Source organism: Anabrus simplex, chromosome 1 (genome assembly GCF_040414725.1).
Source record: "Anabrus simplex isolate iqAnaSimp1 chromosome 1, ASM4041472v1, whole genome shotgun sequence".
Lineage (NCBI taxonomy): Eukaryota > Metazoa > Arthropoda > Insecta > Orthoptera > Tettigoniidae > Anabrus > Anabrus simplex.
Window position 1 is genome coordinate 1,734,537,302 of NC_090265.1, and position 19,438 is coordinate 1,734,556,739.

The 19,438-nt window shown below is 41.1% G+C and overlaps 1 protein-coding gene across 1 annotated transcript in view; it reads right to left on the reverse strand.

Moving 5' to 3' along the window:
- The window catches only part of LOC136864239 (transcription factor hamlet), a 279,267-nt gene that overhangs the window by 13,085 nt on the left and 246,744 nt on the right, over positions 1 to 19,438 (reverse strand). Inside the window, exon 5 of the mRNA XM_068226658.1 lies at positions 10,151 to 10,253. Within this exon, the coding sequence (XP_068082759.1) occupies positions 10,151 to 10,253 (103 nt within the window). The remainder of the gene's footprint in view (positions 1 to 10,150; positions 10,254 to 19,438) is intronic.

The window sequence follows — 19,438 nt, forward strand, 5'->3', positions numbered from 1 at the left end:
GCATAACGGTCTATAATGAAGACGGATTAATAATAATAATAATAATAATAATAATAATAATAATAATAATAATAATGACGATGGTGATGATAATAATAATAAAAGAAGAATGTTAAAAGTCCTTCTCTAGGGAAGGAAAATTAAAACATTTCAACTAAATAACTAAACCGTAAAAACACTTTTTAGCTGAGAGTTTCAACACGGTCAGAAGTGGCGAAGTGTACGAAATTGAATAATTGAATTGAATAAGAAAATTCATCCAAAATATACTTAACGCAGTAATGTCATTGTTCTTTGTTTAAGCTTTCCGTGGACGTTTCGAGAAATTTTGTCTCGCAGAAGATTTTACTTCTGGTAAATCTACCGAGAGGCAACTGGCGTATTTGAGCATGGATCGAAGCGACTACCTTGCGCCCAGAAAGCCGGAATTCTACGACTCAACTAGTCTGATCGTTTTTATCGCAATCTTCTTCTTCTGCCACTTACTCCAGACTCCGAAGGGGTCGTGCGTATCATCTGTGCCGTACTAGTTGAAGTGACCAGTGCCGGTCGTCATTCCTGATGCCAACCCTACTGGTAGTGTGGAGTGTTGTATACGAAATGAATAGATGTGTCTTAAGAAACACGCAGACACCCAGTTTTATAGCTGGAAGAATCACTCAGATACGGATAAAATCCATTGCCTGACTGGGACCCAGTGAATCAGCAGTTAGCTATTTAGCCAAGTAACTGGAGATTGTTATTTTTATTATTTGTAGTAGTATTACGTTCTTTTGTCCTTGTGCCAAATTAAAGAGCGCGTCTGAACTTGTTAGCTTGGTCTGACGGCTTCCTCTTCTTCTTCTTCTTCTTCTCCCAAAATCTCATCATGAATTCGCTGTGGTTATTTTTCTGTTCTTCTGTACACTGTTTTCCAGTGGTGTTATTAGATTTTTCCACGAATCTGTGATTTATAACCAGAAATCCAAAGAATTTAAGACATTTTATGGTACCGTATGAAGCATTTATTTCTTATAAATCCTGCTTAATTTCTCGCAACCAGTTGATCTCGACCTTCTTTGATTTTTTTTTTTTGTAGATCTATTATTGTCCATTCTACAGATGTGACCACATAATTTCAGGCGTCTGCTACGTACGGCATCAGTAAATCTATCTGTTGCTGTGTACAGGTCTGCAGTTTTTCTTTTAATCCATGTACCATTTACTTGAGTGGGACCATAAATTTACCTAAGGATTTTTCGGTCTTGTTTTCCAGTTTCATCAAATTTTAGAGAGGCCTCCTAGAGATGTAGTTTCTGAGTCATATAATGCTTCCGGCAAAACAAATGTCCTGTAATGACGAAGTTTCGCATTAAACGACTTCACACTTTTATTATTATTATTATTATTATTATTATTATTATTATTATTATTATTATTATTATTATTATTATTATTATTATTATTATTATTATTTTCTGCCACTTCGGTGACGAGTACTTGGCCTTCCACCCTTCGTGTCGCGTGTCAATACGCCATCTGCCGGCTTGGCACCGCTTGTGTGCAATCAATGGCGGGCCACTCTGCTGTGTTCTGCTCACTTGTCTTCGTGCTTCTCACGCGACAAACCGACGGCCAGGCCAAAGGACAATGCAGTCCCCTATCAACAATGTTAATCTGCTAACTACCTTGACTAGTTCTATTAACGGGTAATCGTTTCTCTGTATAACTACTGGCTGGAGACGGTAGAGTCTCTAAGTGGGCAGAATGCTTGGATATATTAAATTATTGACAATATTCTCTTATGTGACACCTTCCTTGAGTTAGACACAGCTTTACCAGTTATTTTTATCGAGGTTAACGTAAATCCAAAGGGCCATTCCGGTCTAGGTCTGAATATCCGTAATAAAAGTTCTGGACTGGGCAATTCCAAGGGTTTAAAAAATATAGGCTACATATATCTGTACCTATAGGAGATATTTGCATGATTATTTTGTCTTTGGGCGTGTTGAGCTTCTAGTAATAAAAAATGTAATTTGTTTCACGTCAGATTGAAATTTTAGAATTGAGATTTTCATCATCATCATCTGTTTACCCTCCAGGGTAGGTTTTTCCCTCGGACTCAGCGAGGGATCCCACCTCTACCGCCTCAAAGGCAGTGTCCTGGAGCTTCAGACTCTCGGTCGGGGGATATAACTTTGGAGGATGACCAGTACCTCACACAGGCGGCCTCACCTGCTATGCTGAACAGGGGCCTTGGTTGGGGATGGGAAGATTGGAAGAGGGAAGGAAGCGGCCGTGGCCTTAAGTTAGGTACCATCCCGGCATTTGCCTGGAGGAGAAGTGGGAAATGACGGAAAACCACTTCCAGGATGGCTGAGGAGGGAATCGAACCCCCCTCCACTCAGTTGACCTCCCGAGGCTGAGTGAATCCCGTTCCAGCCCTCGTACCACTTTTCAAATTTCGTGGCAGAGCCGGGAATCGAGCCCGGGGCTCCGGGGTGTCAGCTAATCACACTAACCACTACACCACAGACGCGGAATTTGAGATTTTAAAATTGTTTATATATATTATCATGTTTTGCGAATTTAAAAAATCTGACTGTCTACTGAGTAAATACAGTTTTCTAAAATACTATTATATTTACTCTATATTAACCACGTAGTACTTGCATTGCAGTTAAAAACAACAACAATATTGAAAATTATTTTAAAATAATAATTGTTCAATAATAATAGTAATAACAATAACGAAAATGGGAGCTCTTATGAAATTTAATTCGTGTGACCATAGTGGGTCGGAAGGCGATGTTAGCGAGGATACTCAGAATGAAGATGATATTGAAGGTATTTAGTTACAATTTTATGCACACATGTAAATATTATTGACATCCGAATATGAATTTGAAACAATTTCTTACATTTCATTATGACTGGAATTTGTTTTACAGCCTAGCGCCATAATCCCGCGCATTTCATTTTTGCGTGAATACGTGTGAATGTTTACATGTTAGTATAGTTTTCTGTGTTTTTTTAAATGTGAGGGATTACGGTTAAATAAAATTATCGAAAATTTCGCTTTCATCAAGCACGTGTTTGCCGCGAGAAGCCATGTTTTAAAACACATTGAGTACTGTATACTAACGCACACTCGTTGAAAATATCGTAAATTCTCTGACTTAGACTGATAATACCGCCATCTGTTGAAGTACTCTTGCAACTAAAAATGAAGAAACACAATGTAGCCGCCAAATTGCGTGCATAGCTAGTTCTCGATTTTTAGTAAAGGGTCAAACCTTACTTCAAGCGTTAGTATTCCAGCTCCACTGAATACGGGCTACGCTCGCGTTGTAACGTGAACGTCATATTGGCCGCTGAGACTGGAATGAGTTAAGGCCTAACCTACTCAAGGTTTCGTATCGAATTTTTCCACCAGTCCGCCTCTGTGGTGTAGTGGTTAGCGTGATTAGCTGCCACCCCCGGAGGCCCGGGTTCGATTCCCGGCTCTGCCACGAAATTTGAAAAGTGGTACGAGGGCTGGAACGGGGTCCACTCAGCCTCGGGAGGTCAACTGAGTAGAGGTGGGTTCGATTCCCACCTCAGCCATCCTGGAAGTGGTTTTCCGTGGTTTCCCACTTCTCCTCCAGGCGAATGCCGGGATGGTACCTAACTTAAGGCCACGGCCGCTTCCTTCCCTCTTCCTTGCCTATCCCTTCCAATCTTCCCATCCCTCCACAAGGCCCCTGTTCAGCATAGCAGGTGAGGCCGCCTGGGCGAGGTACTGGTCATACTCCCCAGTTGTATCCCCCGACCAAGAGTCTGAAGCTCCAGGACACTGCCCTTGAGGCGGTAGAGGTGGGATCCCTCGCTAAGTCCGAGGGAAAAACCGACCCTGGAGGGTAAACAGATGATGATGATGATGATTTTTCCACCATCAGGTGACACTAAAGGGTATTAATGTATGAGTTCCATGATAATAGAATTTACTAGTACGTTCCAAACCACATTCAAGACGATAGCCTGCCCCATAAAAAGACGAATGTCATTTAGTGCCGGGAGCGCCCGAGGACATGTTCGGCTCGCCAGGTGCAGGTCTTTCGATTTGACACCCATAGGCGACCTGCGCGTCGTGATGAGCATGAAATGATGTTGAAGACAGCACATACATAGCCCCCGTGCCAGTCAAATTAATCAATTATGGTTAAAATTCCCGACCCTGCCGGGAATCAAATCCGAGATCCCTGTGACCAAAGCCCAGCAAGCTAACCATTTAGCCGTGGAGCCGGACAATCTGCCCCATATTGGTGTGTATTAAATTAGGTCGGTAGATGCAGAGTGGGTCTCTGCCCACAAGTGGGCACGGCTGTTGCATGGTCCAACAGCTCTGCACTCTGACCGGCCAACCGAGCAGAGGAGGGGTGGCTACGGTTCTACCGTGGCTCTACGCCTCTCCATTCGAGAGACAGGACAGGGCTGGACCTCAACGCTGGCCCCAACCGTCGGCTGTCCTGAGAATGGTTTTCCATTCTCCTGCACTAATGCCAGCACAGTTCCTAGTATAGGCCACGGCCGCCAACCCCCTCACCTTCTTCGCACATCTTCTCCGTAACAAATCTCTCAGCCTGAAAGATGGCTTCACCGTCTAAGAGGCCCGCCTCCCGCTTCAGGGGATGTATGAAAACATTTTAGGAGTAGCAGGATTAGCCTATTACCACATCAGAGGATGTATCGGCTATGTAAGATTTACTCTCGTAATCCTTTCCTTTATAGCCTGGGTCAACATCGGGACAGGTGTCTGGAAGCTGTCTTATTTACAAAATAGCCGTAGGTTGTCGCTATTGTAAGCGGCCGTCGAATTTTGAGAGTTTCGTTCACATACATATTAGAAATAAAAGACAAATATTATGTGAATAATAAAGTGTATTCAATAAATCGTGGTGCACTTGGAATGTGTATCTGTGATATGAGAAATTTACTTCAACGTAGTAACTTATTGTGAATAGTTTTCGCCGTTTCAATTTCTCATAATAACGCCTATTACGTTGTTTTCGTTTCATTTCTTTTATATCTTCAACATTTAATTTTCTCACTTCGACTCTTTCTTTTGCACGTTTTTGCTGAATCCTCATCAAAATTTTCCTTCCCATTATAAAATTTGTTACTCTCTACAACTGGCCACGATGTGTTCACAACGACAGCTAACCTCCAGATGAGCGCGCGAGTCAACACAGCGCCATCTTATAACAGAGTATGCATGTGACGTCACATATTTGGCACGAATTTTGCCTTACATTGAAGCGCTATTTCATGAAAACTAAGTTTCCGATTTTTAATTATTTTTATGCAACAGATAGCCTCCTCTGTTATCTGTCAATTGAGACATTAAACATAGTCGTAAGCTAAATATTCTCGGCGATATACGCGTCCAACACAAACGCTAAAAGGTTCTTAACGTTTTTACTGCCTGTGTACCCGTTGTCGAAGAAAGTAAGTCTACGTTAAAACAGAGTAACATTTCAAGAATAGATTTCTAATGTACATAGAAGAAATTTAATACTACTACTAAAATATTTTCATTCCTCCCCTGCAGGACTAATCGATCTTATGACTCCAGGTAGCCTACTACCAACGTTTTCCCTACGCGAGTGTCGAGCATTCGGAGGGAAATTATGTTTTGTGTAATTGTTGTAAATGGTGTAATTGTTACTACTTCCCAGTCCTATCTTAGGCCGTACGTTTTTTCTCGTGTCCAGTACATAGATATGTAACTTATATCTTAATTGAATCGGTTATTTTTTAAACCCCGTTAGTCAAGAATTTTAAATTCGTAGGAAAATAAAAATAAAATAATTATTGACGTAGAGAACTTTTAAATGCTTTTCTTGCTTCTAAAATTTAAATCTTGATTCAGCATGCCATGGAGATAATTATGTAATTTGCTCGTATAAATACTACAATTGTTGCAAGACTCGTTTAAATGTTCATGACTTACGGGATTTCAAAAAATGATGAATAATTTTTTATCATAACACGGTACATGTTTCTTACAATAATACCGGGCTGAGTGGCTCAGACGATTGAGGCGCTGGCCTTCTGACCCCAACTTGGCAGGTTCGATCCTGGCTCAGTCCGGTGGTACTTCAAGGTGCTCAAATACGTCAGCCTCGTGTCGGTAGATTTACTGGCATGTAAAAGAACTCTGCGGGACTAAATTCCGGCACCTCGGTGTCTCCGAAAACCGCAAAATTAGTCAAATCTACGTAAATCAAATAACTGCATTGTTATTATCTTACAATAATATGTTGAATTACAATATTCAACTACAAAATAATTTCCATGTCAATTACTGACAACATCGCTAGAAACTTAAGGGGAGAGACCTAGCTCAACACGGGGAAAATAGGCCCATATTCATTCCATTGTTATATATGCTACAAACGTTGTTGACAAATGCTGCACATACCCCAGGATTGGCATGCTTAAGGGCAATCAGAAGCAACTTCAATAATGTCAAAATTCTAATTATAACTTTAAAATAAAATGTTCAAAATTTCCCGCCTTTTTAACAATATATCACGGTTTCCTTCATAACTCTCTTACTGATTCACGGATAATTATGATTTTTTTCAGAGTTTCCTCCCATAATATTGTACTACAATCTATACCTCATTCAGATCAATAGGATTTAAATTCGATTTTATATAACATTTTTATTTAAAAAGCTATTAATATTTTCTGGTGCTCGGAATAAAAACGCGACAAAAATCCAAATCACAGTCTATGTTAATGACTGAAGTTCATTTTGTAGCTGGAGTTTTGATACACACCTTAAAAAAGGAAAAGTACGAAAATTCTTATAAACTAGGAATATATAAGGGAAACAGTGATATACTGTTAAAAAGGCGGGAAATTTTGAATATTTTATTTTAAAATATTTAAATTATTAAAATTCTGGCATTATTTAAGTTGCTTCTGGTTGCCAGGAAGCATGCCAATACTGGGATATGTGGAGCTATTGTCAACAACAATTGTAGCATATTTAACAATCGAATGAATATTAACCTATTTTCTTCCTTTGTTAAGCTGGGTCTCCCCCTTAAGGAAATTGCGTTTTTATGAATGTACACACCGTAGAAATTATTTTGAAATGAACAACCTTTTTTTTTAACAAGTCTCTCTGTCAGTGATATCTCAGTCAAACACCGTTTTCCAGAATCTTTGAATTTTCCCTTCATTCGGTATGATCCTTCCATTTTTTTTTCAAATCATCGATTTTCTGTATATTAATTGGAAGATTCTGCTTGCACGCTCTTTTTTCTGTCATCACAATTGCACTTGGAGTACCGATAAGAAGCCTAAGGATGGTTATAATACCATCAGCGTACTGGGTAGTACGGTATTCCGTAGAATACACGAAAAAAATATGCTGTGACACTTGAAACATTACTTTCATATTCCATGGGATTGAATGGACAGGACAGACTTCTTCAACAGCAGAGGTCTCCAGGAGTTGTAGCCAACAATAGCTATGTTCAGAAAACCCACAAATCAATTATTTACAGATTTTCGAAACTATACCTAAAGTCCCCAGTCAGTATAACTGTTACTACTATCCAGTCCTATCTATTCTTCAAACTTACGAGATTTCTGCATAGAATGATGCACCCATGTTGCAGCTTCCACTTCTCACATGACATGACAATTACGAAATGAGAGACTTCAGGGGTTTTAAAAATAATCGATTCTATTATACTGTAGACTTATGCTTTACAACATTTAGTGTGCAAGGCTCTATGAATTAACTACACGTCTCGCGTTATTTCCAACTCGATTAGTTCCACAGCTTATGTAAATAAATCAATAAAAAACGAATATAAACACAGTCATACATGTCTCCCTATACTTCACTTACCCTCTATGAACACGTCCATTATTCTTCTCAGTTTGCCTCACATGGCCGCAGCTATGAAGCTGATTTTGAACGTCCATCGAGTTCATTCTTAACTTCGCCTTTTCTCCTCTTTCCAGGCACCTTCCTTTCATTGTTCCCACCCATTCGTACCAGCATCACTTTCATATCTGTTGTTTCCTACTTATGAATAAGATAGTTTGAATCCACCCGGCATTCACTCCCGTGTCAGTAAGTCATTTCGGTTGAATGATCATCCTATTGTACTCCTTTGCTTTCCAGGCATATGCTGGCGAAGATCCCTTTAGTCCACCCAGCTTTCAATCCCTTGTGTGAGTATTTTCGGTTAGTGATGCTCCCACGGTATGCATTTGCTTTTTAAGTGATGGTACATGTCTTACATAAGATCAATGTATTCAAAACAGTTATTGCCTCAGTAGCCTTAGAGGCATTAACTTGGACGTTACGTAAGTTCAGAAAATGGAATAACCGCTCGTCAATTCACCGCGCACTCAGTTCATTCTTAAGATACTCGACTGTTAACTGGCAGACTGTTAACCGTGAGGGATCGTAAGTGCCCCTTTGCAGAATCGAAACATACATATTGCTTGCTGTTCGTACGGCATGTGGCGCCGTGATCGCTCGTAAAGCAGCTGCGGACACTTCCTCCGCAAACGTGCTTCTTCTGTAAACAATTGTTATTACGATCTTCCGGCCAACGAGTGGGTGTCTAATGGCAACACTCGGTCACCGCCCTTCAGGTCAACATGGATCTTCAGCCAGGTTTATAGCCTACAGCCTGTATCACCTCTAAAAGCAAAGTAAAGCAAAGTCATCTCCATACAGGCCATGAAGGCCCTTGGAGGGGTCGAAAGTAAGAGCGTCCACTATCCGTAACCCCGGCACTTGATGGGACAGAGTGCTTACCTTTACGCCCGGCAATCTTTGCCTCCTGGAATAAACCTGGTACTCATGTTTGGTGTAGGCTGAGTGAACCTCAGGTCCATGTGCACCTCCCGCAGTGGAAATCTCGTTTCTTAAATTTTTCAAGTTCCTGGCGGGGAATCGAATCCGCGTACTTCCGGGCCTATATCACGTCTGAAGATTATTATTTGGAACTATTTACAGTATGTTTAGGTGGGGTGGGGGTAACAAATTAGCTTTTCCTCCTGGATTACCGAGGTTCGAATTCCAGTCAATCCTTGGTTGAAGTTTTCATCTGAAGAAAGCACGTGGCATAGTGAAGGGTACCTGTCCTTAAACCCACGTTCAGAGCCAAAATAAAGTCTTTTGTGTAGCTAATAGCTTGCAATCGAGAGATAATAGGGCCCGACCATCAATGCCGTCAACCCCGAAGATGGTTTTCCGTGGTTTCCCCGTTTACACACATTAAAACTGATCCCGGTCGCTTCGTTCCTAACCCTATCCTGTATTATTCCATCCTCGCAAAAGACCTGGAAGAGTCGGTGCAACGAAAATCCAGTACCTAAAGCCAAAATGAGCCTTAGTGACAATCAATCAATCAATCAATCAATCAATCAATCAATCAATCAATCAATCAATCAATCAATCAATCAATCAATCAATCAATCAATCAATCAATCAAGTAGTAGAGCGCTGACATTCTGAGCTTAAGATGGTGGGTTCGATGCTGGCTCAGTCCCCTGGTGTTCCAAAGTGCTCAACAACGCCAGCCTAGTATCGACAGATTTACCTGTATGTAAAAAAACTCCTGCGGGACACATTTCCGGCACCTCGACGTCTTCGAAAACCATAAAAGTAGTTAGTGCCTTGAAGTACCTACATGTAACGTCGTATACTCAGCCTACGCGATTATTTTCATTCGTCAAGGATAACACATCAGGGAATATTCATTGGTCTAATTCCATGGCCTTCGCTTATACACTCAAGAAAACGGTACTTGAATCTCCTAGTTGTTCATGACTTTGTTACAATTAGTAAAAAGGTAGACGTGTTATGGAAATTAATTAGATTATTAGATCTTATTTTACGCTCTAAAGCTTAAGGAGGACATTTTGCTAATCACTCAGACACGTATGTAAAAACATGCTGCACTTGCTTCAATTTTCTCACATATTATCCACTTACCATAAAATACCTCTATTCAGATATCAAGGACTACAAAAATGGTTCAGTTTTTACAACACTGTGTGGGTTTTCTTCTTGCACTAAGTGCTTCCACTACACTGTGAAACTATGTTCAGTTGTGTTAAGTTAGAATTAAACACAGTTCATACTTACTGGTCGATGTCAGGGAAATCTTTACTGCAGACCGGGCAGCGTGTATCAGCTTCCTCCTCATCGGCTTCTCGTTCGTCATCGACGGTCCCAGAGTGTTGTGACTCTATCAATACAAAGAAAGCAAAAATAAGTAGGTGATGACATGATTCTATATATCTTCTCTAATCTCATTTACAAACACATTTATAGGTCAAATCATGCCAATAAACATTCATTATTCCTTTCCGCGATATTTCTGCAGAATGCATAGCTGTGTACGTGATCAGAATTGAGGAGCTATCTGACGGTGAGATAGCGGCCCCGGTCTCGAGAGCCAAGAATAACGTCCGAGAGGATTCGTCGTGATGACCATACGACACCTCGTAATCTGCAGGACTTCGGGCTGAGCAGCGGTCGCTTGGTTCGCTACGGCCCATCAAGGGCTCTAGTGCCATGGGGGGGGGGGGGGGGCATAGCTGTGAGCGGAGCGATTCTTGATGTACCTTACCAGTTACCGAGTGAATGATTTCAGATCACAAAATTGTACCTTCAAACTTATCACTGTGGTGAGGAGAATATAACACATCCACATTCTTTCTTTGGTTTTATTATTTTCTTTCCTTTCTTCCCCTTCCTTCATTTACTGTTTATTTCATCCCCACATTTCGTAGTTCGTTCTCCGTACTTCCTTCTTTCCTTCCTTCTTTCTTTCGTGTTTCTTCTCTCTTTCATTACTCCTTAATTTCAATATTCCTTCCATTTTAGTTTATTCCTTATCCCTTTCCTTTCCTTTTGATTGATTTATTTATTTTCATTCTCCGTCATATTTTTCTTTCTCCCATCTTCATCCCTTTATTTCTCCCAATCAATCATTAATTTGTTTTTGTGGTCTTTCTTTCTTTCTTTCTTTCTTTCTTTCTTTCTTTCTTTCTTTCTTTACGAAGTCCATCCTTGCGTGTCATTAGTTTTCTTCCTCCTTTTCGTTCTCTTCTTCTTTTCAAGTTTCTTTCAACCTCTTGTACCGGCCCCGCGGTGTAGGGATAGCTTGCCTCCCTTTTACCCGGATGCCCCGGGTTCGATTCCATGCCAGATCAGGGAATGTTTCCTGGATCTGACGATTGGTTCGAGGTCCACTCAGTCTACGTGATTACAATTGCGGAGCTATGTGACGGTGAGATGGCGGCCCCGGTCTAGAAAACCAAGAATAACGGCGAAAAGGATTCGTCGTGCTGACCACACGACACTTCTTAACCTGCAGGCCTTCGGGCTGAGCAGCGGTCGCTTGGTAGGCCATGGTCCTTCGGGGCTGTTGCACCAATGAGTTTGTTTGTTTGTTTTAGCTTTTTCAATCTCTTGTCCTTCCTTCATTTATTTATTCTTTTCATGTCCTTCCGTTCCATTCGTGTATTATTCTTCCTGCCTTCTTTATTGCTTCCTTCTCTCTATCCTTCCTGCATTTTATCTTCCTTCCTTTGTCCGTTATTTCTTTAGCTATACTCCTCCTTTCCTCTCTTTCTATCCGGTCTTTACTTCTTTCTTTCTTTCTTTCTTTCTTTCTTTCTTTCTTTCTTTCTTTCTTTCTTTCTTTCTTCATGTATTTATTTTGTTGTACTTCCCCTTAATATAATTGCCAACATCGCAACAATTTCCTTTTTATAGTTGCTTTATTCCTTTTCTTTTGGGCTTCATTCATTCAAACATTCAGTTTTCTTGCCCTAATTATTTTCTTGAATATTATTTCCGTAGAAATATTCGGTGCCCTTCACAGTCTGAAGATAAATCAATAAAATTCTCTTTACTTCCAATCTCTGTTTTCTCAGAGGTATTTTGCCATTATACTGTATTGCTAGACATGAGTTCATTAATTTGTTTCCTCAACTGTATCTAAATAAAACTTTTGAACTTGACGACTGTACTTAAATATACATGAAACACATTTACAAAATGAGGCGACACAGTGTGTCGTTATCTGATATACATGTCGGCTGATATGGCCATTTTCAGCACCTTGCCAAGCAATCAGTTCTCCTCCCGTCTTAAATAAACAGGAATTACATTCAATGATTCAGAGTTGTAGTCGCAATCCTCACATTACCTATCATAATAAGTGTCTCCATAATATGCAACATACGCATTATAGAAGATAACTCACGATTTAATAACACCACTTTATGTTAAAAATCGATATAAATCACCTCCGTATACGGCGAAATTTGTACTCCACAACATTACGGACACAAAAGTAAACAAATTGCTGTGATACATTACACAGAAATTCAAAGAGCGCTGCATTTATCATCACATGGAGGTGGTGAAATATTTAGACAAATGACATAAATAAAAAATATGAAGCTTCATTTGTTGTAGCATTTTTAATACCCAAAGTTATCACTACAATTACACTTCATTATATAAAATCATTTACTTTGAATATACTACAGAAAATTCTAAATGGTTTGTTTGTATATTCATTTTTAATTTCAGAAGTATCAATCTTATTCTTTAAGATATTACCAGCGACCTCACACCGAATTCTTATTTTCCACAGGCGAAATACTTTTTATTTTAGATATCACTTTTTTCATCAACGTTTTAGTTCAGAACTTGGCCCAGGGTACAACACCGGATATCCATTCTATTGTAAAGCCTTAAATCTATCGAAAATTACTCCCGAAGTTGCTGCAAATCGAACTCGAGGAAGTCAGAATGGGATCCCACTGACAAGACCACTGCAATCGGTGACAACCTGATTTTGCGAGTATATACCTCATATTACATCATCATCATCATCATCTGTTTACCCTCCAGGTTAGGTTTTTCCCTCGGACTTAGCGAGGGATCCCACCTCTACCGCCTCAAGGGCAGTGTCCTGGAGCTTCAGACTCTTGGTCGGGGGATACAACTGGGGAGTATGACCAGTACCTCGCCCAGGCGGCCTCACCTGCTATGCTGAACAGGGGCCTTGTGGAGGGATGGGAAGATTGGAAGGGATAGGCAAGGAAGAGGGAAGGAAGCGGCCGTGGCCTTAAGTTAGGTACCATCCCGGCATTCGCCTGGAGGAGAAGTGGGAAACCACGGAAAACCACTTCCAGGATGGCTGAGATGGGAATCGAACCCACCACTACTCAGTTGACCTCCCGAGGCTGAGTGGACCCCGTTCCAGCCCTCGTACCACTTTTCAAATTTCGTGGCAGAGCCGGGAATCGAACCCGGGCCTCCGGGGGTGGCAGCTAATCATGCTAACCACTACACCACAGAGGCGGACCCTCATATTACAAATATATCAAATACATCCAAGACACCTCCTGACAATATCTGGGGTATCTAATATCTCAAGAATTGTCGCCTTTAGCAGGGATCTTCAAATGTGGAATCCGGTCCGCATTCGGACCCCGGTATCTTTTCTTCCAGGACCTGAACGGTTTATACGATGTCAAGAGCAAGAAAGAAAAGAAAAAAATTATTATGACTACTGAATAAAATGGGGCTGCCTGGCCGAGGCGGTAAAGGCGTGCTCGGTTCGCCGGAAGGACGTGCGTTCGAATCCCCGTCAGGAGTAAAATTTAAGACACGAGATTTCCACTTCCAGAGGTGCATATGGCCCTGAGGTACACTCATCCTACACCAAAAATGAGTACCAGATTAATACCTGGGGGCAAAAGCGGCCGGGCGTACAGCTAGCCACTCTACCCCATTACGTGCTGAGGTTAACAATGGTGGAAGCCTTTACCTTCCACTCCTCCAAGGGCCTTCATGACCTGTACGGAGGTGACTTTGCTTTGTTTTTACTGAATAGAAAATAGATTAATACTTGATTTTGTTCAAGTTTCCTCGCGTCGCAGAATACCCTTCCATCTATATTTGGGCATACAATATGACTTGAATCATTGCATACATAGCATATCCTTATAAACTTAAAATATCAGTTTTGTAAACATGGTGATGAATTATAGCCACAGAGTCTGCTATGATGCTTTCAGCAAGAGATTTCAACAAAGTCTTTTCTATGTCGAGTTGCTGTAAAAATTCAGCAACTTCTTAGTATAAAATCCTTCTGGTTCCGAACATCAACTACAACCCTTTAACGGAGTACACGCGGTTTCCATAGCGACCAAAATGCTTTTCTTCGTTAACTTCATTTGTCTGGTGGTGGTGGTGGTGATTATTGTTTTAAGAGGAAGTACAACTAGGCAACCATCCTCTCATTTATCTGGTCTTGGGAACTGTTCTCAAATAGTACCGTTCGGTCAACCTCGTGGGACATTCCCTTAGAAGCGACAATATCAACAAAGCGATATTTCCCACGAAAATCAAGAGCATCGGCTCGGCTTAGACCTCCTAACCCACTATGGAGAACACATAGCACCGTTCGACTCTAAACCGTTGCTGCAATGGCAGTTCTATGCTGCGGAGAAGTTTACAGAGGCTAGTAAATTACACCCTGGTCTTCTCAATGCGGTAATTTATTTCTTGAGAATGGTCCCACCGCTTGTTGACGACTCTGTCTAGGTGCATAATAAATACTCTTGACCCATTGTATCGAGATATCGTTGACCCACATATCGGATCAACATACAATATTTAGCCTAAATACAGTATTTAGCTGTCTAAAATTCACTTTGAGATCATAATTCTCACACTAGGAAATGAACAATTCCTTGCGATGGTGACAATACTAGAATCGAAATTAAGGAAATGAGCAGATAATGCATTCACCACTTTAGCCTAGTATACACTCTGTCATGCCCGTAATTTAAAGTTTTTGAACAGGACTGGAAATAAATCAGTCCGTTGGAGTGAAAGAAACTTAGCCATCATCAGTAATCACAGTTGAGAGTGTTTTAGTGCCAGAGACTAACGTGCTTATGGGAAGTTGAACACATGGAACAATACGACGGTGTACTTTGAAGACAATTACTCTCAAGCAAGTAAACATAGAAATTTCTTTTCCCGTTTGATAGAATGTGCTACTTAGGGCGGGAGTGTTGATAAGTATGAATTGAACTTATCCACCCCCAAGCATTCTCGGCAACAAGGCATTTCTTGGCTCTAATACTTCAAAATGAGTTTAATGATAGGTATAACAATAATGATGTCCGCCTCTGTGGTGTACTGGTTAGTGTGATTAGCTGCCATCCCCCGGAGGCCCGGGTTCGACTCCTGGGACTGCTACGAAATTTGAAAAGCGGTACGAGGGCTGGAACGGGATGCAGTCAGCCTCGGGTGGTCAAGTGAGTAGAGGGGGGCTCGATTCTCTAGACAAATGCCGGGATGGTACCTAACTTACGGCCACGGCCGCTACCTTCCCTTTTGCTTGTCTACCCCTTCCAATCTTCCCATCCCACCCACAACGCCCCTGTTCAGCATAGCAGGTGAGGCCGCCTGGGAGAGGTACTGGCCCCCTCTCCAGTTGTACCCTCCAACCCAAAGTCTCACGCTCCAGCACACTGCCCTTGAGACGGTAGGGGTGGGGTTCCTCGCTGATTCCGAGGAAAAAACCAACCCTAGAGGGTAACCGGGTTAATAATAATAATAATAATAATAATAATAATAATAATAATAATAATAATAATAATAATAATATGAGTTTATTAATTCATAATAATCATTTTACACTCCACTAACATTCTTGTACTATTTTCTGATAAAATGGCGTGTGGCTTTTAGTACCGGGAGTGTCCGAGTACAGTACGGTTCGCCAGATGCAGGTCATTTGACTTGACACCAGTAGGTGACCCGTTCGTCGTAATGAGGATGAAGTGATGATGAAGACGACGCATACAACCAGCCTCCGTGACAGCGGAAGTAACCAATGATGGTTTAAATTCCCGACCCTACCGGCAATCGAACCCAGGGTCCGGCTCCATAGCTAAATGGTTAGCGTGCTGGCCTTTGGTCACAGGGGTCTCGGGTTCGATTCCCGGCAGGGTCGGGAATTTTAACCATCATTGGTTAATTTCACTGGCACTGGGGCTGGGTGTATGTGTCGTCTTCATCATCATTTCATCCTCATCACGACGCGCAGGTCACCTACGGGTGTCAAATCGAAAGATCTGCATCTGGCGAGCCGAACATGTCCTCGGACACTCCCGGCACTAAAAGCCATACGCCATTTCATTTCATCGAACCCAGGACCCCTGTGAACAAAGGCCAGCACGCTAACCATTTAACCACGGAGCCGAACACTGTTTTGTGATACGTCGGGGTGCTGTTATTGCCTCATACTTCCTCTTTATCTCGGATTAAGTGTATAACTTAAAAAAGAGGTTCCTTTCCAACTTTTGTTTGCTTGTTAGTACGTTAGCACATCACGACATCACAGGGATACAACTAAACGAAATTTCTCTAAACTCGTTGCTTAAATTCAGGGGTAGTCGGGGTATTCATTAGGCCATTGATTATTCCATTCGTAGGCCTATAAAATGGCTTAGTAATATTAGAGGTACAAAAATAGAAAATGTCGAATTTCTCTGTTAATATTAGGCCTATGAAAGCTTGTACATAAAAAGGGCACAAAATATAATTTCCTATCTTTCATGTTTCTTCATATAAATTCATTCCGTTTATCCTTCCACGTTATATTTTCTTTCCGGACTCAGCGAGGTATCACATCTCAAATGGCTCGAGGACAGTGTCCTGTAGCATGTGACATATGGTCGTGGATACAACAGGGGAAGAGGACCAGTACGTTACCTAGGTGGCCTCACCTTTTATACTGAACAGGGGCCTTGGGCGAGACGGCAAGATTGGAAGGGATAGGCAAGAAAGCGGGAAGGATTGGCCATGGCCTTGAGTTAGGTACCATCCCAGCATTTTACTGAATCGACTCATTTGTTTCCGTTCACGTTATCGAATCGATACAGTGATCTGATTCACGGCACATTATAGAGTCACCGTTCCTATTGCATCTGTGTAGTGTGTGCTGATAAGTTGGCAGCAACAACATTCAATGCTTGCTGCTGCCATCTGGTCGTCATTCTATGAACTGCTTTCCTCTGCGCACGGCCGACTGGATCCCTTGCTGCGCTCTGGCTAGAGAGAGGCATCAATTCGGGCGTGCTATGAGTCATTTACCTTTGAAATTCAGTTTCTCTGCAGCCACATCTTCACATCAAGTTTTGATGCTACGAATCCTTTCGCCCACAGTGGAAACTCTATTAAATAAATATATAGAATTAGATGAAAAATAATCTGTACATACAATCATCAATGTTCTGCATTTACAGCTGTCGCCCAGGTGGAAGATTCCCTATCAATTGTTTGCCTGTTTTTTCATAAATTATTTAAAATAACATGGAAATATCATAATATTCAGGGTAAGTACACAACACATAAGAAATAAGTTTAAAAATGAAATGTAGGAAATATAGGTACTTGTATATGCTTATTATATAAGAGCGTAAAACTTACGTAGTTTTAACTTAGGGTGGTCTACAGTTCTCTGAAAGTCACAACTCTATTATATATACATAATTAGATGCAAGAATACCTGTATTCACAATTAGTATCCTACGTATTAAATATAAATCAAATAAGTTGCTTTACGTCGCACCGACACAGATATAGGTCTTAAGGCGACGATGGGATAGGAAAGTGCTACGAGAGTGAAGGAAGCGACCGTGATCTTAATTAAGGCATAGCACCAGCATTTGCTGGTGTGAAAATCGGAAAACAAGGAAAAACAACTGAACTTCTGCCGACGGTAGGATTCGAACCCACCATACCCGAATGCAAGCTCATACCTATGCGACCCTAACCGCATGGCCAACTCACTCGGTCATCTTTGAAAATATGTCCCTTTCTATTAGCAGAGGATTTTTTAAAATCGTCATATTTTGTATAGGCTACCTCTGGTTTTCTGATTCATCATATTTTTGTTTAAGCTATTGCGTCAGTCGGTTCACTTACTCACTGTCCACATACACCGGTGATCTCGTAATTCAATTATTGAAGTCTTATGCAATGATGCGACATACGAACTGAGACAATACTGAGAGGTTTTCCCTATATAAAACAGACAATTTCAAATGGTCATGAGCATGACTCGTAGTCATATTGTAGGCTAGAGAATTGAGTTGAATTAATTGTCGAACGCCAACTAATAATAATATTTATTTTTTTATATTTAAAATGCTATTTGTTTGGGGCGTCGACCCATGTGGATCTTTTGCCCCTACTGGCACCTTATTGTATGAAACTGCGTGTAATTGGAATGGTGGTAGGGTGGAATGCTGTGTGTGAGAAAGGGAAGATTTAGAACGTTACAAACACCCAGTCCTCAGGCCAGAGATATTAATCATTACAATTAAAAAACCCTGACCCGGACAGGAATCGAACCCGGGGCCGCCGGGTGACAGGTGGACTCGTTGCCCCGTACCACGCGGGGCCGGACAATGTCAACTAAATTATAATACTAATTCATGAAACTAATAAGTAGAATAACCGAATAGCCTAACCTATTCACTAGCTAGGTACTTTGAAATTATGTTTTGACTACCTTTTTAACTCTGCAAATAAATTCATCTATTATTTAAACCTCCGTGTGAGAAGAGGACACTGAATGCAGGCGGGTACTGTTTTCACATGAGCCGAGAGAGGGAGTCCGTTATAACGTACGATTCTTTCAGTGTGGTATGGCTCTGTATGTCTCGCTGCAGCGGAAGATTGGCTCCCCGCCAATGTCCAGGGTACCCATAATGAAACGTGTGTGTGTTGCCTCACTGATCCGTGATCGCGCCACTCTGTTACTAGTCAGCTGAATCGATACACTGCTTCGAATCACAGTCAGCAGTCAACACTAGAGGCGACCCCGTTCCAATCCTCGTAACACTTTTCAAATTTCGTGGCAGAGTCGGTAATCGAACCAGGGCCTCGTGGGATGTCTAATAATCATGCTACACCACAGAGACGGACCTAAATTTTTATCTAACGAGGAATAATGCCGGAGTAAAACACAATTATATTTCTCACATACATCTAATTATATCTCCGTGATTTTAATCAGTTCTATCTAATACCGGGATATAACATAATCAGTTTAAAATGCAATTTACAATATTTCATGTCCCATTTATTTTAATCGTATGAGATATAAGGAACATTCACTACAATATATAAAATCATTTTTGTTGTTTTGTGGTGTTATTTCTCATTCCATTACTCATGTCTAAAAAATGCAGGGAATAGCAGATATTCTAAACAGACATTTTTGAGACCAAGATTTCGACATTTCTTAACTTTCAAATTCCAAATACTTCTATGTTTTAACATTAAGGCCTCAATTTGTTGAAATTATGTTTTGGTTTGAAA